Source organism: Leguminivora glycinivorella, chromosome 11 (assembly GCF_023078275.1).
Source record: "Leguminivora glycinivorella isolate SPB_JAAS2020 chromosome 11, LegGlyc_1.1, whole genome shotgun sequence".
Taxonomy (NCBI): Eukaryota; Metazoa; Arthropoda; class Insecta; order Lepidoptera; family Tortricidae; genus Leguminivora; species Leguminivora glycinivorella.
In genome coordinates this window covers 2,930,255-2,957,414 of record NC_062981.1, presented here as the reverse complement: position 1 = coordinate 2,957,414, position 27,160 = coordinate 2,930,255, and the positions used below count along the sequence as shown (strand labels likewise).

Below are 27,160 nucleotides of genomic sequence, written 5' to 3'. Positions count from 1 at the left end.
AAGTAATCGATTGTATACGATTTGCCATAGTCTTTGAGTTTTGTACGACTCAAAATTGTTTAAGATATAGTAAAAAATTTGATTAGATATTTATTTAAAACATTTTTTTTATCTAAATAGTATAACATTTTATAATAAAAAGTTTTAGGCACAAATCTAATCCGATCAGTTCACTTCATTTATAATTAACTTCCCCTTAAATAAACTTTTTTTATAATTGCATTATGTTGGTGACATTGTTAAGATGTCTGACGGTCGTGGTTTACTTTTCTTTTGACAAAATTTAGAAAGATCGGAACTTAACTGGAGTTTCGACGATTAAGTCTAATAACCTTTCTTCACATGTAACTGTAAGTGTTGAACGTTTATATTAATACATATTTTGCATCAGTGTTGCTAAAAATTAACTTTCGGGAAGATAGTGCGTTGTCACGCGTGCAATGGCTATCGACACAGATTTGTCATTTTTCTCTTTTTGTATCCATGCGGATATTCTATAAACGTATCTGGTTACGTGTTGCAGGCAGTCTTCTGACCTAGTTATGGGAAAAACGATCAAGTGGAAAAAGAGACAAGGCGACCCAGGGGAGAACGGGGACGAATCGACGGAGTCGTGCGACGAAAATGTCAAGTCCGCATGTCCTCATGTCGCAAAAGCCGTCGACCTGACTCGGCTGAAGAAGGCACTGAAGATCGGAGGCTTCGAGAAGGAGTGCGCGGAGTGTTTGAAGAGTACGAAGACGGAGGTGTCTGACCCAGATTTTGTGGAGGACCTTTCTCTGTGGATGTGTCTAAGATGTGGCTCGCAACTCTGCGGCCGCGCTCGTAACCAGCACGCTTTGAACCACTTCAACCGCCCGCACTCGGACTCCCACGCGTTAACCGCTAATACCACGACCTGGGCAATCTACTGTTACAACTGCAATGATGAGGTTACAGCCACCAGCTCGAAAAAGCTACATGAATGTATTGAGTACCTTAAAAAACAGGCTTTGTCTGGTGGCAGTACAAAATCCTTGCCACCAATAGAATTGCCACCGCCAGAGACAATAATAAAAACTGATTATACTTTTAAAGGCAAAGACAAAGCCATGGGTTTCACCGCGCAGCGAGTGAGAGGTCTCTCTAACTTAGGAAATACTTGTTTCTTCAACTCGGTCATGCAGTGTTTAGTGCAAACACCGTACCTGCTGCCTGTGTTACAAGAGATGTCAGCGACAGGGGAGCAGTTTACGCTGCCAGGGGGCAAGTTGAATATGAAGCTGGATGGTGAGGAGAAGGAAGTTGAGCTGCCCCCTATCACAGGCCAGTTGTCAGAGTGGGGACCATTGACTAGGACTCTAGCAGAGACTTTGTCGGACTTGCAATCAGGTATGACTCTATTTTTGTTTTGATTATTAAAGGCTCTTCTTTATTTTTTACAAAGAATATAATATTATTCTAATAGGATTTCATATAAGAATATTAGACATCTTGAGATGCTAATATGAATTTAACAAAAAATAGTCTGTAGTGTGTGTCATAGGATTTGGGTGAATGAACTTTTTCTTGCCTGTTATTGCCATGGTTACGGTCCCCTTAGTCACGCTGGTTTTATGCAATATTATGCTACTTAAACTATGCAAACATGCATTTTTCTGGTGTTAACAAGCCCTTTCCTTAATTTGGCACCTACAAACATGGACTACATGCATGCTTGCAAAATTTTGCATAAAACCAGCGTGACTCAGGGGACCGTAACCATTGCAATAACAGGCAAGAAAAAGTTAATACACCCATTTGAATCAATGAAAAATCTCAATTTTTCAAAGTTAACAATCCATTTTATTATCTTTTTTAGTGTGTTGTCAATATTTAGGTCTAAATTAGTAGAATGAAATTAATTATTAAATCAACTAAGTTGCTTTTATATTGTATCACTGAATAAATAAATATACTATGGACTATTTCTTAGTGCCATCACACATGTATACATTTAATACATAAAAGTTAGAATGACACTGAATATCAGCATTAAAATTATTTTAGCATAGACTAATGCAAAATAATAAAAAACAGAACTGTTTTGTTAGACACTGAGACCAAAACCATACAAACTACAGTATTTTAATTCCATCCTTCAGTCTAAAGGCCATTACCACATGATTTCTAATTCCCCAGTTCACGGCAACGTTTGAAATACGATACTCATTATAATTAGCTGACTAATGACCCAGTTCAGATGCTTTGTCTTAAACACGTCTTTACATATGTAATATACGTATGTTGCGTGTCATAGACATTATGCATTGATAACAGTATCCATCTTGGTACTCTTTATTAGAATTATGATAGGAAGTAATGCTATTATATTAGAAACGTATTTTGAATATTTGTTTCTCACCCGCAGTCAACTTAAAAGGATTTTACATCCTATTTCCACAATCAATGAGATTTTCATAATTTTAATATTAACAATAAGTATTTTGGTGAAAGAAAAAAAATCACGAGAAAACCTGCAAATAGCTACAAAGAAATTTAAAGTTTTATATGTAGTCCCCAACATTGGACCACCAATATGGGGGTACCCCATGCTATGTAAGACTGGAAGTGATTTAGTTTATGTTTTATAGTCCTCCTAAGGCCCAAGGTCCTTCCTATAGTAATAATTAAGTTGGTCATTCAGACCCAGCTTCTTCAACGACTGTATAGTCATAGCGTACCACGGTCCTACCAGTAGGACTTATTATAAAAGCCATCATTTTGATTTCAAATTGCGCACCAATCTAAACTGACGTCATACGATTTTCTAGAGGGGTATTTTAGTTTGAATGTGAACACACTCATAAGCTTGAAAAATAAAAACAAAGTGTCAAACTGACAAGTTACAGACGGCGACATGAGTATTCCGTGAAGGAGAGGTTAGTAAATCCAATTTTATTCATGTAATCTTGAGTAATTTTTTACTAATTTTTAAATTATCTTCTTTTTTATAAGTTATTTTACGGAGTTAAGTAATAATTTCATTGATTTTGCTTATATTTTACGAAATACGGGATGTAAAAATATTAAGTCCTATGAGTAGTACCTCGGGTTTATACAACTACATAATTTAATAATAATGTTTGTGGTGGTTGCAAAAACTGACACATATTGCTTTTATTGTTGTAGGATTAAATGACAGAGAAACATAATTCGCTCTTAGGGAATCAGAAATAGAAACTGAAGATGAAGAAACAGACTTTTGCGACATAAAACTCATAGAAACAAATTTTGTACAAACAAGATCCCGGTATGATTCCTCTAGTTCCTATGTCGATATTTCTCTGTCAGAACTAATTTCAAAGCCTATCCACGGCAGGACTCGATATTTCGCCATGCAGCTTCTGCAGGACGTCGTCGAGGAGCGCCTACAAGAGGACGATCTCACGCTCGCAGTGGAGTAACGTTCGTCCAAGAAGAGCGTAAAATCTTAATTTTTGGGTCTAGTAAACCACTAAAGACTGATTAAAAGTGATTAGTGCATTATATTATTTAAATAAGACTATTATTTTATTGTATTCATTCAATAAAACTGAAAAAGAAACAAATCTTAAGTGAGTTTTTTTTATTTCGTAATATAAATTACGTTTTTTTATAAGCCCATGGTCCTTCCTGTAGGACTTTTTTAATTAAAATCAAATGATCCTAAAAGGCATCATAAACTGATAATAAATATGCCCCAAAGCTGTTGGTGGCATACAAGTACAATAACATTAAAAAAATGTGTTCCTAATGTTTGGGCCTGAACGGGTATAAAACAATAGTACTACTGGTAGTACCGTGGTTCGCAATGACTAGGGGCCGAATTTCGCCTTGGGCCTTAGGAGGACAAACAAACTTTAAGTAAGTAAATTACTTGCACCAAGAAAGGCATAGGAATCCATTATCTTCATTCTTGCCATGCAAAACATACACATACAGCCCGTATAGCAATGACATTACGCACAAGGTGATAATGCTACATATAGGCATTACATTGACCTTAATGATAAAATAATGCGTTATTTAACAGATAACAACAGCAACACACTCCAACTTTTTGTGTTACTAATTGCTAATTGTTATGCTTATGACAGATAAGGACACTGAAATTACAGTGGCACCTGATGGTTTTACATTTTACTCATATATAGTAGTACCGTTTGCCCGCGGCTTCGGTCGCGTTAGAAAGAGACAAAAAGTAACCTATGTCACTCTTCATCTCTTCAACAAAAAATCATATCAATTCGTCGCTCCGTTTTGCCGTGAAAGTCGATTCTTTGCAGTATAATATCTAGTAAAAAACAAACGCTTTCTTCAAGGATTTCCGTACATTGACCCTGTTACTACCTCTATTAATCGCCCGTAATTATTAAGATATTATTGCAGATCCAAAGAACACCTTATGAAAATCGATTTTTTCTTATTAGCATAATCATCAGCGGGTCAATGTGTTCCAGTGATTGAGATTGACATCCTTTTCGTTGAAAACGTTTCATAATGCCACTAGCAAATACATAATAACGCTTTCATAAACATTGTAAATTGAGAACAAATGTGACTCTGTGTCACAAAGTTTGTTTATCACTGATGTTAATGACGAAAGGCTGTGTATACGAAGATCCGTAACGAACATAACACTAGGCAATTTCAAGAATAGTTGACATGAATTGTAGCTGTACTTTTTTCACAAGTCATATCCATAAAATTTTCAGAATTAGAGTTTTAAAGTTCATTATAAAAAAAAATCTTTGAACTTATTAAATCTTGAGGCAAAACCCTTTTTTTATGTACACTTCGCTACAATATCTCTAGAAATTAGGCCATATTTTTTTGTCAATTCTAATATAGCAAAAAGGATTGAGTATTATAGAGAGTTACTGTCGAAGTAAAGTGTGTAATCACAGTGCATAGACTGCCATCTCTTGACACAGGCTTAAAACTTTTGAACCTCAGTTGACAATTGTTGACAATTTGGCCCATATTCTTAACTTGATATGTGTTAAAATATCAAATATTAATATTAGCGCCATCTAGCTGAGCATACCCCAAAGGTGTAATGCCATCTAGGCTACCGTACCTTTTTCTGTAAGGTACTGAGGTACGTTTTTTTCTTAGACTTTGTCTATACGGAGTTATAATATGTCTTTGAATATAGTAATATAAAAATTGGGGAGACGTAACAATTTTTTTGTCAATAAAGAATGTGCTGACGATTATACCTCATCTATTTTACATTTCGAATATTTTTTCTTCAGTAAAATCGTAACATTACAATAAAAACTCTCTATTTCAGGAGAAGGAGGAGTGTACACCCCTCGCAAGCTGCTCTCGGCGCTGGTGAACAAGCTGCCTCAGTTCGGGGGCGGCGACCAGCATGATGCTCACGAGCTATTGAGGCACCTTCTAGAGGCAGTCAGGTATGTTAAATCTACACAGTCATGAAATAAATAAATGTTATAGAACATTCTTAAACAGATTGACTGAGTCCCACGGTAAGCTCAAGAAAACTTGTGTTGTGAGTACTCAGACAACGATATATATATAACTAGCTTTTGCCTGCGGCTTCGCTCGCGTTAGAAAGAGATAAAAAGTAACCTATGTCAGTCTCCATCCCTTCAACTATCTCCACTTAAAAAATCACGTCATTTCGTCGCTCCGCTTTGCCGTGAAAGACGGACAAACAAACACACACACTTTCCCATTTATAATACTAGTATGGATATACAAATACTTATATACATAGAAAACACCCATGACTCAGGAACAAATATCTGTGCTCATCACACAAATAAATGCCCTTACCGGGATTGCAACCCGGGACCATGGCTTAGCAGGCAGGGTCACTACCCGCTAGGCCAGGCCGGTCGTAAAACTGGATGAAAAATATGAAACACTCTTCAATGCTTATGCACAAAGCAAACTCATGAACAATGTGTTCATGTTAATGAGATGAAGATGCTTCGATGGGCTGGCGGCGTTACTAGAATGGACAGAATCTTCAAGAAACGACAACCCAGAACAGAATTGTCACTAGATCAAGGAGACCCAACCCCAAGTAGATGGGATTAGGGGAAGAAAAAGAAGACTCTTCAATGTTTATAATATTAGAGTCCCGAGTACCTAGCCAGCGTCAGAATCGCTAACGCTTCGTAAGTATACCGTAGCAAGCTTTCCCTATCTCTATTCTGTAGTCGAGCACAGAGCCAAACTGCGTTTACAATCGCCACCTAACGTTATGGGAGTCCCAATCAATAGTTGGTCACCCCAAATATTGTTAGGCCCTCCATTCCCAGTCGTCCGATTCAGGGATTTTTGCTGGCGGCTCAAACATCTGACCTGAGTCGATAAAAAAAAAATCATTAGGCTGATAGTACGGCAAATCTCCGAGAGGTATTACGTCTAAAATTAGGTTTGTAGGGTGGTTGGAATAAGACGCCAAGTAGGAACCAGTTGTTTATTGGTTTAACTTCCAATATTACAAATAATCATCATACAAGTGGAGTACCTAGCTAAACATGAGTTGAAGGTCCTCAGGGACGACCACTGCAAGACCAAAGGCCAACCGATTATGAAGCTTATGGGCGGTCCGTGTAGACGATCTCGACCCGTGCTTCATTTGTTGGTTGGACTTGGGGCATAGCAGAGGCCGTCTCCCAAGCTAGACCACTAGCTAACAACTGACTGATCGGCGGCCGCGCGGCGCCTTTTATTACGGTTTCCCCGCCGCCTGCGCTGCCTGCGCCGCTCGGAGTACTTCGCGCGCGCTCGGGCCGGTCGATCCGCTGAGCGCGACGGGTGATGGTGTGCGAGCGAGAAAGTATTCGAGCCCGCGCGCTCGTGCGTGGTAATGTTATTCTGTCTCGCTACATTCTCCCCCTCTGGTACTCTTTAACGTCCCGTAAGAGTACCAGGAATAGCAGGAGTTGTTGTCTCTCCCTCTGGTACGTGAGTAGAACAAATTCTTCAGTTTCGTCATGTTACAGAACTGCTTGATAAGGTTTTCTTCGGAACCCTCCCCTGGAGTGAAGCTGGTCCGATAGTGTCCATAGTGCAATTCAACTCTGTATTGATGTATCTGAAGATTCTTCCGTTGCTACCTCCTTTGTAAATAATTCGCCACTTACAGCCTTATTGTAGGGTAAGAGCGACTTTTTTTTTCCGAGTGCGGGTAGTTTCCATTGTCGCAGGTCCGACAGTACATTTCATTCATGGGCCCTACTTGGGCGAAAGTTATGATCGGGGGCGGTACGCATCGGCATTCTCACCCCTTACTTTGTCGATAGACTAACGGCTAACCGAATATGAGCTTATGGGCGGTCCGTGTAGACGGTCTCGACCCGTCGTGATCATTTGGTGGTTAGTCTTGAGGCATAGCATGAGCCGTCTCTCATGCTTGACCGGTAGGTCACAACTGAATTAGTTTGTCTTGCTGCATTCTCCCCCTCTGGTACTCTGTGACGTCCCGTAAGAGTACCAGGAATAACAGGATCCATGTACAGCTAATTGTCTTCCAGTTTCTCGTTGACGCAGCATTGCTAGTGAGGGTGTTCGCCAGAACCCTCCCCCTGCACCAAAACTATACTCGTAGAAATTGCGTAGTTTTTGCCTCTTGTAGTGATTTTGTTCCCTCTTGACTTTTCCATTGTCCTACTTGTTTTTAAGTCGGGCGCCAGAATGTAGGGTGGTTGGAATAAGACGCCAAGTAGGAACCAGTTGTTTATTGGTTTAACTTCCAATATTACAAATAATCATCATACAAGTGGAGTACCTAGCTAAACATGAGTTGAAGGTCCTCAGGGACGACCACTGCAAGACCAAAGGCCAACCGATTATGAAGCTTATGGGCGGTCCGTGTAGACGATCTCGACCCGTGCTTCATTTGTTGGTTGGACTTGGGGCATAGCAGAGGCCGTCTCCCAAGCTAGACCACTAGCTAACAACTGACTGATCGGCGGCCGCGCGGCGCCTTTTATTACGGTTTCCCCGCCGCCTGCGCTGCCTGCGCCGCTCGGAGTACTTCGCGCGCGCTCGGGCCGGTCGATCCGCTGAGCGCGACGGGTGATGGTGTGCGAGCGAGAAAGTATTCGAGCCCGCGCGCTCGTGCGTGGTAATGTTATTCTGTCTCGCTACAGGTTAAAATAAAGACAAAACTTTTAAATAATTATTATTGAACACAATATCAACTGAGCATTTCTTTTTTTTTTTCCACTTTTATGAAGTGTGATATTTTTGAAAAAAAAATATGCTTTTCTACTCAGAATTACCTACTAGCTTTTTCAATCCTAGTAGTTAAAAAAATTGTCCCATACGATTTTTTCTTATTTCGTTACCATTTTCCGTACATGTTGTATGGGGTAACAAAAGAGGAAAGTAACAAAAATGTATCGAAATTCTGGGACACTTTGTCTCCCAGTGAGATTGAAAGTACTCGGGATTCTGAGTACAATTGACCTAAAATTCCCTAAAACAATCAAAAATTTTTTATTAGCAAAAAAAAAAAGAAATGCTCAATTTATGGTACCAACTTTCAGATCGGAGGACCTAAGGCGCTACCAGGCCGTGATTCTCAACAGCCTGGGCATGAACTCTAAAGTGGACCCGTCCAAGGTGGACGGGGAGGTCAAGCAGAAGGTCAAGTTCTACGGCCAGCAGGCTTCGGACACCATGCTGAGGCCTGAACAGGTAAATACACGCCTACCTTCATTCGGCTGCTTCCATAATACTTTTATGTATGGTTCGGAAACATCAGTCGCCCACGCAAGACACGGCGTAAGTACGAAAACCTACGTAGTTGGGAGTTCATGGTACTTCACCGTCGATATAACTTGACTGTACTCAAAATAATAGTACATTACGATACAAGTGCGTAAAAAAGGAAGTTCGAAACGAGTGGTGATAAATTAAAACACGACCGAAGGGAGTGTTCTAAATCGACACGAGTTACGAATTTCCTTTTCGCACGTGTATCGTACGACGTTTTTCAGTACAGATGAGCCTCCGAAGTTTCGACCTGGCATTGAAATTTGAAATGAAAAAAAAAAACATTGGCTGAAAAATTTCAGTACAGATGGTGTTTTTTTTACGCACTAGTGCGAGAAGTGGTTCATTATATGCCAGGTCGAAACTTCAGAGGCTCATCTGTACTGAAAAACGTACGATACACGTGCGAAAAGGAAATTCGGTCGTGTTTTAATTTATCGCCACTCGTTTCGGACTTCCTTTTTTACGCACTTGTATCGTAATGTACTATTATACCATGCACGAAATAAAACATCAGATAAATGTAAGAAAAACATGGATAGAAGTTATTTTTAAATCCAATTTCTATTTATTAAGTCAGGTAGAAATATATAAAGTAACTGAGTTGACAATGACGTCACTCAATTCGATTACATACTAATTCCATATTAGCGAGACGTTGAAATTCGTTTTGACAGTTCTTAAAAAGAAGCTGATTTGACTAGGAGGCAAGTAGTCTAACGTCTAACCGAGCAAATTTGAAAAAGCGTGTCGACGTTTGAGATGTGGTGCTGGCTGTTTATACTTCAGATAAAACGCCGGCTGTCAACAATTTGTCAGGACCATTATCTTAGTTATTTCGGTCACATCTCACATCGCCCGTTAGATAGCCTGGAGATATTAATTATGACGGAATAAGTTGAAGGAACGAGATCTCAGGCCCCTCCCCCTACTAGATGGTGTGTTCAAATTACTGCACACATGCGATTAAAACTGCACGAGGCCATGCGCTTGGCGAGGAACATATCGTCACTACTTTGAAAAAATCTCTTATCTCACACTGCTCCTCAAAGACAAAACGTAGTAAGTCAATATGCATTCCATACATACTTAATACATTTTTCTCTTCATTTACAGAAGAAGATACAAGTTTTTATCAAAGTAGTGCCGAGATGCCTATGCCTATAGTTTCGAAGTCGGCTATGCTAAAATAAATTACATGAATTACATGATTACAACGATAACCTAACCACAAAATTTAAATTTTGAAAAAACCCCCGACCGCGACATAGTAGACCGATTTTCATGAAACATGGCTAAGAACACTCCCCACTAAGTGTATTTTCACATTTTCCGATCCGATATCGGATGCAGGACCGATATCCCATACATTTAAGTCGCCACCTTTGAAATCCTTCCGACATCCGATATCGGATCGGATAATGTGAAAACGCACTAACTCAGCTTTCACGACCAAAAAACTAAATCTAAATCGATTCATCCGTATGATGCCACAGACATACACACACGTCAAACTTATAACACCCTGTCGCTTTTGCGTCGGGGGTAAAAAAAGTGACTTAGAGACGAACCAGCATATTCTGCAATAGTCACTTTTAAACGGCACAAGTTTGATTGGAAGATCATAAGAATGTTCGTTTGGCAGGTGTTCCGCGGTTTCCTGGTGTCGACACTGGAGTGCCAGGAGTGCTTCAACCACTCGGACCGCACGGAGTACTTCCTCGACCTGTCGCTGCCCGTCGCCGCGTCCCGCCCGCAGCCGCCCGCGGTCGTCCGCAGGAAAACTCCCAATGGTATGTCTACTCCTATACTCTATCCCATTTCGTTACTCTAGACAGGAGCGCTTTAACCTTTAAATGCATGATTTTTTCTTTTAACGAGATATTAATATATGTGATAGACAATGGTTTTCTGATTCTGGGAAAAATAATAAAAAAAAAACGTTTTTTATACTAAATCATTGTTAGAAGTTAAATAGGCCAAATCGTATTTATATAAATATATCGAAATTGGTGTCGATCGGATCGTCCTGTTTTTTTACACTTTTCCGCCATTCCATCTTAATCCTTAAATAATAAATAGTAAATCATTATATTATTTAATTTATTTAATTGTTTATTAAATAATAATAAATAATAATTAAGCAATAAATGTGATCTTGGATAGCTACATATCGAGCCACGGGCCATCAAATATATGATGCATATACAGCATATATACATCACCATGCATTTAAGGGTTAACTACTCGAACCACACGGGATATTTCTTATACTCCAGACAAGACCAGACCAATTTTAGCACAACATTTTGAGAGCATCATCATAAGGTATCACGATCTAGTCAGGTAAAATACTGCGAAACATATTACACAAGGTGAACTGACCTGGTGAAGGCCGCAGGAGTTCGCTGCATGCGGGTGGCACAGGACAGGTCATTGTGGCCATCTCTGGGGCAGACCTCCAGGAGTGATTGATGATATTATCTGATGGAGGCCGTTTAAACACTAAGGTACAGCAGGGCAAATCTTAACTAGGGAGGCAAATGTAACTGGTCCATTTCTTCCATGTTTTACAATGTTTGCAATATTAGATAGAGTGTCCACCGGTTATATATTTATTTATTTATTTATTTCAAAAATAGTGATACAGCATGACAGTATTAAATACTAAATCACCGTAAAACTAAAAACTGAAAACAAGTACAAAAAAATTACAAAAATTATTATACATGATACACTGTTGATAGACGTACATCCATCCTCTCGCAGAGCCTCAATAATTCATCGCGCACAGCACTCCACCTGCCAGCAAATAAATCGCACTCAGGTGCTGATGCTAAGAGAGCATTCAGGAGGGGCAAAGGGCGAACAAGAGGGGATTTTCGGTGAGACACAGTTCGCGATACTGGGCCTACAAATAAACCATATATAGTGTAATAATGGGAAAAATGGATTAGTTACAATTGTCCCCCAGTCGAGATTTGCCCCGCTGTACCTTAGTTTATATCACGGTTTTTACCCTTATTTTTTGTCCCTTAAACTTGTCAAGCATGGACTTTATTTGAGAAATATTAATATTTCTTTGACTTAATTGGAATTAGCCCCCTAGCACTACATTTTCAGGTTCAGGGGGCCGATTTTTGAGTCTCATTGTCACTAAAATACCGGTTGAAAACGGTGAATTGCCTATTATTTTCAGTGACAATTTTCTGAATTCGAACGCCGTGAGACTCAAAAATCGGCCCCCAGATATTGCTTTTAAGAAGAACAACCTGAATAAAAATGTAGATTCCCTATGTGTACTAACCACACCAGCTTGCAGCCTCGTGTGTACTGACTAAACCCGTGTTTTCAGAGGAGATGTACAATCAGTACAACACTCAGGAAGAGAATAAACCCTCGAAGCACCAGCTCAAAAAGGAGCGCATCGCGGCAAGGAAAGCGGCCAGGAAGAACAAAGGTGCTGGCTTGTGACGCTTACATTGCTGATTCTAATATTTATTTTCTTTAATTTTGTAACAAGCGGAAACATCCGCTAATAATACTTAAAGTTTATATTAAAGGAAAAAAAAATGAAAAATTTACACTTCCGGCAGGACTCGAACCCGCATCAGCCGTAGTCTCGGCGGCCGCTCTTAACCAGCCACGCCATGCTTCGCAAATCTTTCCTTTGATATAAAAACCATTGAAGTGGCGTATAGCGACATCTACCGATATAGACGATTACATCATCAATATCATCATTTATTATCTTCTGGAACTTATTGAGGCCATTTTATTAAAAGGCGGCTCCACATAGACCGAGGCACGGCGCGAATCATTGTCCTCACGTGGCAAATGGCTACTGCGCTCAGTTCGTTGGTCAAGCAACTTTTCACAGATGCATGTCTAGTTGGATGATTGCGCGCGCGACCATTTTGTCTCGCGATTTGCCTCGCCCTGTGTGGGCCTGCCTTATAGTAAATTTACTAATTTCTCTGTAGATTTATAGGCTTTTATCATTATTACTGTTATTTATAAATATTTATTTTTTCACTTTTCAGTATTCTATAATCATTTATACCTCCTTCCATTATTTTATCGTTTAAATTTACTTATACTCATTCACAGCTTGTATCAAAGTCTAACCTAAATGACTACATCTCTAACCAACCTCTCTAATTCCAGGTAATTCCACGTCAAAGGAAGAATCTACCCCCGAGTCGAACGCCAAAAAAGAAGACGGTAAGTCTTCTTCTGAACAATCCGATGCCGACGTAGAAGATAACCTAGAGGATGCCCCGCGACGAGCAGACACCCACAGCACCTCCGTAGGGACACAGGCCATCGCCCACACCGCTGCCAACTTCGCCCATTACCTCAATATGGAGTCCGGCTACAACTCCGAGAAAGTCATCAGCTCTGACTCCATCCGGACCAGCCCCGTGCATTTAGCAGAAAAGGAAACTCCCGAGGAAAATGGCAAAGAGTATGTCGACTCCTCCACATCTACTATGGCTGTCCCCCTCGAATACAAACCTCTCGCACCATTCGAAAACCTGTCCAATCCTGACTCTGGAGTAGCGAGCCCGGAAGCAACGAAACACAACTCTACTGAGACAGTTGACCATGTCGACTCACCAACTGATAACAAGGAGCTTGGCAGTCCCAGTTCACTCTCAAGCGAGATCAATTTAGAGTTGACTGAACCAAGTCCAGGCACGGAACCAGAAAGACCAGTCTCCAGGATCGCTTTCGCTCCAGAGTATACCAATAAAGTCGTGTCCAGAGGCATCAGTGTAGCTGGATCCAGGCAGTTGTTGGAACAGAGCGGAGACAGCAGTTACGAATCTCCGCCTGACGCGAAACCGGCAGAGACAGAATTGACGAATCACGTCGAAGTCACGAACAAACTTGATAAGCTCAAACTAGATATGGAAGAGAAGACTCTAATAGTCCCTCCAGCCCCGGCCTTACCGGCCCCGTTACCGCGGCCGACGCTCGGAGGCGCCGACGATAAAGGTCTCATGGATTTCCTGTCCTACTCCCGCAATTCTACTCGCCACGTATGCGACGAGGACGAATGCAGCGTCGCGTCCTGTCTCAGCCAGTTCACAGCTCTGGAACTGCTCACTGGGAACAACAAAGTCGGATGCGACACTTGCACTAAGCGAGAAGGCCAGGAAGGAGGCAAAACTGTCTACACGAATGCTACTAAACGCTTCTTAGTAGCCAGCGCTCCGGCTATCTTGATCCTACATTTGAAGCGTTTCCAGCTCGGACCTCGCTGCATGTTCCGGAAGATGTCAAAGCATGTAGACTTCCCGGCCATCTTAGACTTAGCACCATTCTGTGCTATGGACAAGCTTCGCAAGCAGCCCGGTATCAACCGAACACAGGAACAAGTTTTATACTCTCTATATGGAGTTGTTGAGCACTCCGGAGGTATGCACGGTGGGCATTATGTCGCATATGTGAAAGTTAGGGCTCCATTACGGCGTGATCATCCTCGCTGGGGCTTCCTACCTAAGAGTGCTAATGTAGCACCTCCTGCTGCTGAAGCCCCGGAGGCTCCGGAACCTGACTCTGAGTCCGAACTCTCTGGATACGAGTCCGGGGAAGGAGCACCAATGCCCGACTCCCCGCCTGGCAAATGGTACTATGTCTCCGACAGCATGGTCTCAGAAGTCTCCGAGGACAAAGTATTAAGAGCGCAGGCCTACCTCCTCTTCTATGAGAGGATCCTATAAGCCTAATTTACCAGCGTGCTGTATATAGCTTGTTAGCTTTTCCTTTCCTAGTTAATGGTTACCGCGGTGTTCCGTGTTACTCTTGTTTCGTTTATCCTTAGGACAGGTGACCGTTGCTCGCCCCAAAACGCTGTCCTAGCGACGATATTTTGTATTTTTTACGGCTCTACGCCTCATGTACAGCTCGTATTAATAAACCGTCAAATGATATCTTGCTCTAGCTATAAAGAAAATAGCTGCTTTTCTCATTGATTTTGACGTCCAGGGGGCGTAGCCGAATGGCATTTCTGCGACGCCAACGCCACCGAAACGCCTTAGGAATATAGTCTGGCTCTGTCGCACCAATACTCAAGAGCGATAAAGATAGATCTACGAAAGAGATATTATCGTGAGCGTTTGTGCATTCGCCTACGCACACAGTTACACAGCTTCGATAAATTTGAACTTATGTATATAATTTTTCATTCACCTACTTCTCACTTATGTCACTAATTTAGAAGCTAAACAGAAAAACTTTATTATAAATAGGTTCAGACGAAACTAGTGCTTTAAAAGGCCTCTCTATAACCGTCAGTGCTGGCAATCAGATTATACTATACTGATAACAAGCAATGTTTTCACTAGCCTGTCTGAAACTAGTTAGAAAATAAAGAATCAACCATCGAGTATTAGGTTCTCGAAATTGAAGTTTTTCGAGCATCAGCTTTTCTCAACACGTTCACTGCTAGTGCTTAGCTAAAAAGCCAAACTGAGGCAGTATGACGTCATAGCGCTGAATGGGTTAACATTTGTGTGGTATCTGACTGCATTTTATTAATACGAGTCTTAGTCATTGCAGATAAAAAACGATGTATAAGGGCCATTTTGTTTAAAGTTGTACCACTAATTACACTTTTCTATTTATAAATGTTATTTTTTACTCAACATCTTGTACTTTTTCGAATATCATATGAGAAAAATAGTGTCCCGAGATTTTTATTCCCATTCTGTAGCCATTTTTTTTTAGATTTTATGATGGTAACAAACAGAAAGAAGAATGAATTTTTCATATATTGATGACAGTAACGGAAGGGAAAAATTAAATTTTCATAAATTTATGGCGGTAACGGATTGGAAAAAAAATCAAGTTCCAAAATTCATATACACTTTTTTCCTATTACGATCAAAACAGTTCATTATTGAGTACAAATAACATAAAAAAATTGAGAAGTGTAGTTTGCAAGTTTTACCAACTGTAAATAAAATGACCTGTCTAAGGAATTGATAACAATGAATTAGGGTACTGTTTGGTGCGTTCGATGTACTGCGATATATAGTTACTCGCATAAGACGTAATATTAAGCCGTCTTACATTTTAAAAGTTATTTTATTCGTGAACGTTACATAGCGGTTCTCACTAAGTTTTAAATGTTTAACGTTCGGTTTTTAACGTATTTATTCTTTTCTGTATTTATGTTTGTCATTTGTTGTTTTGTGGCCCTGAGAAGTGAGACTACAGGGTGGTTCGGTAGACGTGATCAGGAAAAAAGACGACCAAAAAGGTGACTTCGAGTTGATGTAAACATTCTTGCTTGACAAAATACAAGATGTAAGGTTTTACATATGGATCACTATGAATTTAAACCTTGGTTTTATGGAATTTAATAAATATGCGTTTATGGGTGTATCCTCTAGAGTCTAGGTCATCTACCAAAGAAGCTGATTAAACTAATTAACACCAATAATTGTTGGTTCTATACGGAACAATGCAAAAAAATATGTTTCATGTAGGTATCCTAAGTGACAAGGTTGTGTTTACATTTATTTTTCGCCCGTACGTATCGATGTTTTTAGACGTAACTACAATTTCATCATTATACCGTTTTGTCAATTAGGCAGCGTCCCCACTTAGGCGTCACGTGTCTCGCGGCGCGCAACTGACGTCTCAGCCACGCCGCCTGAATGTAATTCAAAAAACGTCTCCTCAGTACATTTTGTATAGGAAGGACGTAAGACGCGCCCCAGGCGGCGTGGCGCGCGCCGCGAGACACGCGACGCCTAAGTGGGGACGCTGCCTTAGATATTGTAATGTGTCTAAAGTAAAAAGTTGACCATGATATTGTAAACAATTTTATTCCTGTTCACGTCTCCTAAATCACCCTGTATAAGTATATAGGGTGTCCTATGTTCTCCATAGTCTTCCACTGAAGTGTCAAGCCTGTATAAATCTGGTACATTATCATTAAATGCCATTCGTAATAATGAAATTAGCGTAGTTATTTATTGTAATGAGATGTTTTAACATTTTACTGCTAAGTCGTTCTCATGAAACTGACAGAACTATTAAATCTAAACCATGTAGTTAAAAATCTTATGAACCCACTGCTTTAAAGCTGCTACCATACAAAAGCAGTTCGGCTCTCATTTTAACACGCAATACTCACGCCTGTGTTTCCAAAAGGGGTCGGCAGAGCACATGAAGCTGCTCAAGTTTCAGTGCTACTCTTAGCAATTAAAGGGTTAAAATAAAATAAAATTGTGATATAACATCTAGAAAATCGCAGACAACTAACACTACTAGATGTTGTGTTTGCCGGTGAGTAAAGTTACCAGGGCTCAACAAAGATGCGTTGTTAGAATCGGCAACGCGCAAGTATTACCTCTGGAGTTGAAGGCGTCCATAAGCTACGGTGACTTACTCTCGGAAGAGCTGTCACCGAAATAAATGTTATACAAAGAGGAGTAGAACTTTTGTATGAAATAAATTAAATATAGCTAAAATTGTAAGAGCTGTTTTTATGGCGGTGGTTTCATGAGACTTCAATATGAACGACTGTTATTTTAATAATTGCTTGATTCGATTGTTTTGTTGACGCTCTCATCGTGCATTTTATTAATCATGTCACAAGGAAGTAAATTAGGGCGAGGACAGACAGAAACCCGAGCGTAGCGGGGATTGCAATTGCCGTCCGAGTCTTTATGGCCTGATTTAGACGGCGTGCGAACTCGCATGCGATTTTAGTTACATTGCGGGCTGTTAAGGTTACATATAATTTTGCACAGCCATCAAATACCGCAATGTAATAAAACTCGTATGCGACTTCTCGTCTAAATATGCCCTTAAACACTTATAAAATACTGTTTTAGTCTTAAATATGAAGTTACATTAACTTCTAATTCAGGACTAACAAGTATGAGAAGTGTTATATTTTTCCGTTTAATCTATTAGTGTTCCAATAAGCAAGTTTAAAAGAAGCTTACTATAATACTGTCTTTGCCATTTGCAGTGTGCAATGCCAAACTAATTAGTACTACTTGTTCAAGAGTATCTAAGCATTCATTAGCCGGGTCCACACCGACCGAGCAGCCTCGCGAGGCATATTCACGCTCGCAAAACATGCACTACTCACGGCGATAAATATGTGCACTTGTGCAGGACTATTTTGAACAGCTGACGCCATCTTGCCGAGTAAATTGCCTCGCGCGAGGCAAACGCGGACAAGCACGGACATTTTGCGAGCGAGGGTGCTGTCAGTGTGGACCCAGCTATTTAATTTCTACTAACACCCTAGCTGTCTAGATCTCCTGCAAAGTTTCAGACTGATATTATAGTTAGATTCTAGGCCTAGTCGATTGGATTCTAGAATTGTAAAGACGTTATTTTAGAATCTAAAGTAATGTCCTGACTCAAAACTGGACAATTTCGTTTTAAAATAGTAACGTACGTTTTCAGTAATATAGTGACTTCAGTACGAATTCAAGGCAATAGTAGGCTGATTTGAAGTCTTAATGTTCGATGTAGACGTGCCTCGGTCGAGGCAGCAGGCACTATTTGCTCGGAAGCAACCTAGCCTCGGTCCAAGCTTGTCTAGCTGCTTCGCTCTTGGGATTGAAAAGGTAGCTTAACCAGCCAGTGTTTTCTCACATATCTTATTTACAGTCACTTTATTACTAAAATTGTTACTAATAACACATAACCCTCCTTTTTGGGGCAGCCGGCTAAGCTAAGCCCACTTTAAAGTATGCATTTGCCAGGTTTTCCGCGAAGTTAGTTGTCTATGTTGATTTATATATTATTTGATAAATTTTGTATATTGAACTCCAAACATATTATTGCGTTAACTGGTGTATTAAAATAAAATATGATTTTAAAACGTCGAGGTTGTTTTATTTGATAATTCATTTAATAAAGGAAGACTTAAATATAGTAAGTATAATAATACATTCAAATTTATTGTCCAAATTACACTTAAAATTAAAATTTTGAGTAAAAAGGGGAGTAGAAACTTAAAATGGTATCTAAAATTAGCACTTTTGTGATAACTTTTTTTTTTCTGTTTTTCTCAAATTGAACTTGTAATTTGCGACCCTTTTATCGCTTTCATAGCATTTACAGAGCAAGCCGGCTATCGAATCACATATATCTTTTCTGGCAGCCATTTGGCGTGAAGTAATGTCAGTTTACTTCCGCACGCTGCGAGGCAATCTTTCAATGACTCGCCTCGGCCGAGGCAAGTCTACATACAACCTTTGCCAAGCAAGGAAATTGCCTCGTGACGTGCTTCGCTTTTTTGTGAAACACAAAACAAATATTCCCAAAAATGGCGACTAAAGTGCGTGACTATCTATATAATAGGTATATATACAACTTGTTAATATCTATTTCTACCCCATTGTATGCTATAAGTTAGTCTTCCTTTTCTTCAGTAAGTCTAGATGTGATCCATCGAATGGTGTAAGGCACGTTATTTTGGGTACTTCCAACATGGTTAACTCTATTATGCAGTATAACACTTGTAGAGCTTCTTTCGCTTTTTGGAGAGCCTGTGGACAACATATTAACATTATAGCTAGTCAAGGAAAAAGTATAAAATCAATAGAACAAACCTTTATTATTTCCACATCAAATAGATCTATATTTATTTAATTTACTAAATCACTCTGTTTATTCTGAATACACGAATTTACGATATGTCAAACTAAATAGACTGAACAACGCCTTGATGCAAAGCTTTGCAAATATGTATTACTCATTATTTGCTACGATGATTTGGGCAGGCGCTTGATATAGTATTTTATGCAACAGGCGTTTAAAGGAGGTCAAAAAAGACGAGTGGCATGGGTAACAATTTGAGGCAAAGCCGAAAATTGTTATTAAGACGCCACGAGTATTTTTTGACTCAGTTAAACACCGTTGCATACAATACTTTTTCTACGACCATGCACTTACTTTTGAATAGTTTTCTAGAATAACTTTCGTGAAATTCGCACTGTTTCCTACAAGTATTTTGACTTGTCCTCTGCAATGTTTCTGCACTCACCCTGTCGCTCGCACTCCCCCGCGCCGCCGCCCGCCCCCGGCCCGTTATATCCCTAAAGGCTACGTCACAATGCTGTAAGAGCTATATCGTATGCGTGGGTGCGCGGGGCGCCGGGCGGGGGCGGGGCATCTTTTATGTAGGGTTTTAACGATCTATGCACGACACGGTAAATGACGAATAACAACACGGGAGTAGAAAAAATAGTTTTCTTTAAAGTTTGACATGTCGTAAAGTGTATTCAGAATAAAAAGAGTGATATAGTAAACTAAATAAATATAGTATTAATATAGAGTTATTTGATGTGGTATACGTGTAAATAGCATGTGTAGTTAGAACATCTTGGTGGTTCTGCTGGGAGGAAGCTCTGTAGCAGAACCACTTTGAAATTAGATTTACACAAAAACTAGGTATATAGAATTTTTCCAAGGGGTCCTAGTTTTTTTATAGATGTCTTAGATATTTTCTGATATGTTTGTTTCCGAAAGACACTGTGGTTCTGCCGGGGAGCATGACGTCATTTTAGACTATTTCGCAACTAAGAACCCTGGTGGGCAGTTGGGCACTCGGGAACTTTGCTCGGATGCCGGAGAACCCACTGGGCAAGTAGGGTTTTGCTCTGTTGGATGATCGAAATACTTTGTGATGCAAAATGAAATATACTAACCATAACAGCTTTCTGTTTCAGCTGCGGATCGGTCGCCATCTGTTTCTTCAACTGATTCATTTCCTGCGGCGTATACCCGACCAATTTCGACAAAACATTATTAGTAAAATCCACGTCCAAGCTCCCCGTACCATCGACAATAGTACACTTCAAACTCCACCCTTCTTTGCCCACAGACAATTTAGACAACAGTTTCATTATCTGCGCTTTCACTCGGAATACCCTACCAGCTTTTTCTATCTCTCTCATCTCGTTAATCTGTTTTAGATAAGTAAACGGTTCAGATGAGACGGAAATAGGATCGGTGGCATCGAATTTGGATTCCAATTCTCTCAAATAGTCCTCGTCCTCGGCGAATAAATCATTGTCGTCTGGGTAATCGTCTATTCTGTTTGCAACGTCTATTTTTGGTTTCTTTTCAGGTTTGCTTCGGTCGTCAGTTGATGCTCGTTTGTTAGTCAGTTGCGCTTCTATGGCCGCTAGTTGGTCTATATCGATGTCATCGTCGGCGAAGTTGGCTTGCTGCACGCTGGTTACTATGGCAACGGGGCGGGGAGCGTCGAATGTTGGTGGGGCGGGGTTGCGCGCGGGGGGCATGTCACAGTGCGGTGGGGGTATGTCTGCGTGGCGGGGGACGGTTGTGTTCAGGTCTGCTGCGGTGCCTGAAAGTTAAAAATCAGCACATTAGTAAGCTATGTTGTTTATACAGGACAGTTACCAGATCCCATGCTGCTAGGGTAAAATGGGACTCAGAAGACATTCCCTCGATTTGAAATCAGGGTTCGAAAATATCCGATATTTATAATAAATATCAAAATATCGGATATTTATGATATATATCGGATATATATCCATTTTGTATGGAAGGCATAGCAGTATTTTGTTGCATTATTTATGAATACAAATTCAGATAAGGAAAATTGTACTAAGAAACAGAACATTTAGTAGAAAAACAATAACAAACACAAAAAACTATATTTTTGACAATGTTAAATTTTTTTAAACCATTTTTGTATTGCAATATTTATAAACAAATAATAAATATCGGATATTTATATCCATTGATATATATCGTCGAACCCCGCTGGATATATATCCGATATATATCGGATATATATCTATATATATATCCATTGATATATATCCTCGAACCCTGTTTCAAATGAATGAAGATTGGTGTTTACAGATTTTAGGAAATCATTGTTCTTATAAAAATGATAAAATACTACCTTGTGTCATTGGCAAGCCAAGTTTGCTGGACAGCAACCCGGCCAAGGAGTTAGAGACGGCGATCTCCTGGACTTCTCCTCCGAGCAGGTCTATCGAGCTCTCTGTGAGCAACAGGACTCCACGACGGCATTCTATCGGACCTAGAAACGTAATGGATTCCTACAGTTGCATGGTTGAGTGCTCAAACATATCTTCACAAACTGAGGCACTGGTTCCGCCAAAGCGAGTATCTAAGCGAAGAGCTATCGCCGACAGACGAAACAAAAGATAATCGCCCCCGTGTAAATAAGAGAGAGAGCGAGCGAATTATAGCTCGGTGACGAACTTTTATCGTGTCTCTTTTATTAGGGTTCCGTACCTCAAAAAGGAAAAACGGAACCCTCGTGTGTCTGTCACAGCCAATTTTCTCCGAAACTACCGAACCGATTAACTTGAAATTTGGCACACATATGACCCAAAGACCTGTGACCCAAAGACGGACGTAATTTAAATTAAGAAAATTCAATTATATGGGCCACTTTTGGGGGGTAAAAGTGAAAATTAAAAGTTTCTTAGAACTATATTGTGTTACATATCAAATGAAAGAGCTTTTTACAAGTATTTCAAATATATATATTTTTAATAATTTTTAGTAAAGTAATTTTCAAGTAATTTAAGAAAATAGGAAAAAAAATGACCATTGAAGCGCGTTTGAATATTGCATATAAACTCATTCCTGTTTCGTTTTGTTCAAAATATCGATTATTCGCAAAAATGACAAAACTTTCTACTAAAAAAGAGGCGCTTAAGCCTTTCTTATAGTGTACGGAACCCTTGCAACGCGAGTACAACTCGCACTTGGCCGGTTTTTTTACACGGGGGCGACTATATTTTGTTAGTTTCTTTCGCTGATAGCTCATCGCTTACTCGCTTCTGGTGGAACCAGTGCCTTGAAGAAAGAAGTTGTAAGCAGAACTTGTAATTTTGTACTGATCCTGGCAGGGTCGCCATGTAATAACAAGATATGTTATTATGGATGAGGATGGGCAGCGTCACGGGATAAGGTGTCGTCAAATGATTGACACGAGTAGTTAGGTAAAGTAATGAATTCCAATCAATCCCATTTATTGTATAAAGGTGTCCCTATATACATATACATGTTTGGGTTGTCGCTGACCAAGCAGTATGCGTTATGTCGCAGTAAACTATTGTGTTTTTTTTTTTATACTACGTCGGTGGCAAACAAGTATACGGCCCGCCTGATGTAAAGCGGTCACCGTAACCTATGGACGCCTGCAACTCAAACAGTGTCACATGCGCGTTGCCACCCCATTAGAAACTTGTACATTCCCTTTTGCTGTGTTAAGTAAGTACACAGTAAAAAGGAGTGTACAAGTTCTAAGGAGGGTTCGGGTTGCCGACGACTCAAAGGACAATAAACGGAACAAGTTAGTTCCGTAAGTCCTCCCGTCATCAGCACACCGCACCCTCGTTGAGCTCTGGCAGCCTTACTCACCGACAGGAACACAACACTATGAGTAGGGTCTAGTGCTATTTGGCTGCGGTCTTCTGTAAGGCGGAGGTACTACCCCAGTTGGGCTCTGCTCTAGATTCGAGCGAGACAATATCCGCTGTGCTGTGCCCTACCACACAAAGCGGAATATCATTCGCTATGCCCTACCTCCTATTGTGTTACTGCTAAACACAGAAATTGGCTAATATGCCATTACAGTTTTCATATTACCAAAGGGGACCGAGTATTATAGAGAGTTACTATCGAAGTAAAATGTGTAATCACAGTACATAGACTGCTATCTTTCGACACAGGCTTAAAACTTTTGAACCTCAGTTTTGACAATTTGGCCCCATATTCTTATGCTGAGTTTAGGCGAGCAAGTTATTGCAGCAAGTTTTGAAACAGAAGTATATGCAAGAAAGAGATGCCGATATTTGCCACTCACTCTTACCTATAGTTGCGTCTCAAAACTCGCAGCAAGAACTTGCACGTCTAAACTCAGCTTTAGTTTGATATGTTTTAAAATGTCAAATATTAATATTAGCGCCATCTAGCTAGGCCACCATACCTTTTTCTGTATAGTACTGAGGTACGTTTTTTTCTTAGACTTTATCTGTCCATACGGAGTATATGTCTTTGATATTACCTTTAACGAGTACTTTACACCCTGGAGTGATGTCACAGCTGAGATTCCTCATTGGTTTGTACTCTATGGCTGATATTTCTTGCACACCATCAGTAAGGTACAACTTTATCATTCTGAAACAGTATACATAGACATTTGCAGTAAAGTAAAATTTCTACTATAGATGTAATGTGAAAAGTGTCATGCTAGTTCAGGCAATGTCAGTACATTATGATAATGGGCATTTTCAGAAATTGGGACCCAAAATTAGTGACAGTTGTTATAGTATAACAAAAATTAACTCTATGTCAGTTTTGAATAAAATTTGTCTAAAACCAACTTTATTTATAATTTAAATGTAGATTATTGCTTATAGTTTATGTAATTAACACAAAAGTAATTAACATTTTGATTGAAATGTCATGCTTAATTGTCGTCACAAAACCGGACGGATGCCTGTAAAACCACTCGGCCATCGGATCACGAAAGCAAGGGTCGAAATTTTCAGATATATGACACAGTTACCGTAGGCTTATGGCGCCCCCCGCCGTCTCTGAGGTAGTACCCAAACTAGTTCGACCTCCTAACTGAATCAACACATGTGATTACGAGCTAGCGAAGACAGATGGCGCTGCCGTGCAGAACGTTAGATCAAATCAAATTATTTTCATTAATTTTAATTTGTATTCTTTAAGTAGTAATTTGATTTGATCTAAGAAATATGTTTAATACTTTGCCAGTGCCATAATTTTTACTGACCTATGGCTTGGCACTTTATCTTCAAACTTAGTAGTGGCTTCCAAGTTTTCCGTGTTAACTTTCTGGAGTTTCATATACTGCTGATATGCCGGTGTGCCTGAATATGCAAAAAGTTATATTTTATTCAACTGTTTAGGAAGCCTCAGTATTTCTTAGGTAACTTAGGTTACCAAAAATTCTCCTCTTCTTTTAAAAATAAATTGTGAATGCAAACCTCATCATCACCCTTTGGGTCTAAAAAACATACAGTATGGTTTTTTTTTTGTGCCAGTGCCCTATAAAAGGTTGAATAGGATACTTGCCTAGTCAAATTAGCTTCTTTTTAAGAACTGTCAAAATGAACTGGAACAACTTGCTAATATGGAAATTATATGAAATTGAATTGAGTGACATCACATCAACTCAGTTACTTTATATATTTCTACCGGACTTATTAGGCTTGTGGGACTTATTAGGCTTGTGTCGTTCACGAACTATGAACTGTTAGGAATAAAATCCCATCAATGACCGAAATGAACTGAATCTTTCCGTGCTCTGTGAAGCGGTCTTTGATCATTTAGTTCAGTATAGGATCGGCGAGCGCGAGCCGTTCGGAACGAGAACGAGTGTGTGACTGCGCCGACCGGGATCGAGCTATTCAGACGAGCAACACTTGTTATTATCTGTGGACTATTCGTATTATTTTGAGACTAGTCGGTCCTATTCGTTCTGATCTTTCCGACCCACTTCCGACCGTAGTGGTCGCTGGTCTGACTGAAGTAAATGAGCAAAGACCTAAAAGAGCGAACTAGTTCGTGGGAGCGATTGAACGAGATCGGAGCGCTCCGATCAACGAACGAAACGGCACAAGCCTAGGACTTATTAAATAGAAATGGATTTAAAAATAACTTCTGTCCATGTTTTTCTTACAATTATCTGATGCTTTATTTCGTGCATGGTATAAAATATTTTATTTTAACTACAGTCAAGTTCCTTATTGTAGATACAATATCTACAATAAGGAACTTGACTGTTTATAATATTAGTATGGTTAAAGTCTTTAAACCCATCTGGGTTTAAAGATTTTATCCATACTAATATTATAAATGGGAAAGTGTGTGTCTGTTTGTTTGTCCGTCTTTCACGGCAAAACGGAGCGATGAATAGACATGATTTTTAAGTGTAGATAGTTGAAGGGATGGAGAGAGACATAGGCTACTTTTTGTCTCTTTCTAACGCGAGCGAAGCCGCAGGCAAAAGCTAGTTACTCATAAAGAACAAAAGGTCACCTACAATGAGCTTAAGATATAAACAATTTTCTTAATATTTAAAGTTTTCTTAACATTATCACTGATATATTTTTTCAACTTGGCTTTAAACAACTTTAACGATTTGCTGTCTGTCACTTCACTAGGTAAACTATTGCACATCTGTGCTCCCTCGGACATGATGTTTTTTTTTACCGTAACCTGTTCTGTGCTTACTGAAAAATATGTTGGGTTGTCTAAGTTTGATAATCATTTTCATGGTACAACCTAAGTCAGCTCACAATTTGAGTATTATTATTATTTATATAATTCAGGCAGGCAGTTGAAAAAACAACTGATATGGCCTGTATCCTGGTATCTTTTTCTAGGTTTATCTCATATTATTATGTTTGTCTAATTTGTTCTTAAAACTGTTGATGTTGGGTGCTGAGACTACTTCCTCTGGTAGCTTGTTCCAAGGCGTGACTACTCTGTTAGCAAAGAAGTGTCTATGTGGGTTGTTGTTTGACATGCAGAGTTTCTGTAGTTTTAAGTGTTGCCCTCTCAGTCAGGTATTGGTGTCTCTATTCTACATTAAAAAAAATACAAACAAAATAAATCAGCCTGTAAGAACAATACAATTAAATTTTATCCCTACTGATGTCTGATTTGACCTATCTAGTTACGGGTTATTATTGTTATGAATAATCTGATTACGTTACCTATGTCCACAGCTGCGTTGATTTGTAACGCGAACCTCCCATTTAGCACAGTTTTCTGCTGACCCCTCAAATTGGCAGGTAAAGACCCCGGACATATCTCTTTTAGATCGTTTAAGAGCCATTGCTCTTTAGCAAGATTCTGTATGTCCGACTCGCTGTAACTGTTGCTGCTATCCTCAGTCAAGTATTCAACACATCTGTAATAAACATTGCAATCAGGAATTTTGACAAAAAATACGATAAACAACGAGAATGATGTATGGTTCTTTGAAGAGTTTACCCGGTCAACCATTCATCTTCAACACGCATAAAATTAGACGCTAAGAAATTTCGTACGGAATTCACTAAATTCACTGATGACATTTTATGTAAAAATATATGTATTATTTCATTCTAAATCTAATAAAAATACAAGAATATCTCGTGTATTCCCTCTATTTACGAATCCGTGTGTGTCAGTCAATAATTTGACATTGACATTCCGTCAAATATTAAAAAAATTAGTTTGTTTGAGTCGAACATAAACACGTTAGTAATGAAATCAACTTTATTGTTGAATGGGCACCTTTATTTGCAAAAAGTGTTACTAGAAAGGAAAAAATAAACTTATAATTATTTATTTGTAAATAAATAAAGAAAAAATGTAA

At 39.5% G+C, this 27,160-nt stretch overlaps 2 protein-coding genes across 3 annotated transcripts; one reads left to right on the top strand and one right to left on the bottom strand.

Annotated features, from left to right (window-relative positions):
- Positions 1 to 228: 228 nt before the first annotated feature.
- Positions 229 to 18,629, top strand: LOC125231452 (ubiquitin carboxyl-terminal hydrolase 45). Of its 2 annotated transcripts, XM_048136914.1 has the most exons (7): positions 229 to 350; positions 524 to 1,371; positions 5,297 to 5,420; positions 8,535 to 8,685; positions 10,409 to 10,556; positions 12,119 to 12,223; positions 12,931 to 18,629. In XM_048136914.1, the coding sequence occupies exons 2-7, from the start codon at positions 543 to 545 to the stop codon at positions 14,490 to 14,492; spliced, it is 2,919 nt and encodes a 972-aa protein (XP_047992871.1). In that variant the 5' UTR covers positions 229 to 350; positions 524 to 542; the 3' UTR covers positions 14,493 to 18,629. The 2 variants fall into 2 exon arrangements, with proteins under 2 accessions (XP_047992871.1, XP_047992872.1); XM_048136915.1 differs by lacking the exon at positions 12,119 to 12,223.
- A 139-nt stretch (positions 18,630 to 18,768) lies between these two features.
- On the bottom strand, positions 18,769 to 26,966 carry LOC125231453 (recQ-mediated genome instability protein 1-like). Its single transcript, XM_048136917.1, has 7 exons — positions 26,794 to 26,966; positions 26,514 to 26,710; positions 24,566 to 24,662; positions 23,828 to 23,940; positions 21,686 to 21,826; positions 20,457 to 21,118; positions 18,769 to 19,295 (listed from the first exon to the last, which is right to left on the bottom strand). Exons 1-7 carry the CDS (start codon positions 26,874 to 26,876, stop codon positions 19,152 to 19,154), a joined length of 1,437 nt encoding a protein of 478 aa, XP_047992874.1. The 5' UTR covers positions 26,877 to 26,966; the 3' UTR covers positions 18,769 to 19,151.
- Between the last annotated feature and the right edge of the window lie 194 nt (positions 26,967 to 27,160).

Bases quoted from the DNA above. Each gene is read 5' to 3' on its own strand.
- LOC125231452 (XM_048136914.1), top strand. From the start codon at position 543: ATGGGAAAAACGATCAAGTGGAAAAAGAGACAAGGCGACCCAGGGGAG. The intron at 1,372-5,296 runs GTATGACTCTAT...TCTCTATTTCAG, and splicing joins TTTGTCGGACTTGCAATCAG to GAGAAGGAGGAGTGTACACC. The intron at 10,557-12,118 runs GTATGTCTACTC...CCGTGTTTTCAG, and splicing joins CCGCAGGAAAACTCCCAATG to AGGAGATGTACAATCAGTAC.
- LOC125231453 (XM_048136917.1), bottom strand. From the start codon at position 26,876: ATGTCATCAGTGAATTTAGTGAATTCCGTACGAAATTTCTTAGCGTCT. The intron at 26,711-26,793 runs GTAAACTCTTCA...TGTTTATTACAG, and splicing joins GAAGATGAATGGTTGACCGG to ATGTGTTGAATACTTGACTG. The intron at 24,663-26,513 runs GTAACGTAATCA...TTGCATATTCAG, and splicing joins CAACGCAGCTGTGGACATAG to GCACACCGGCATATCAGCAG.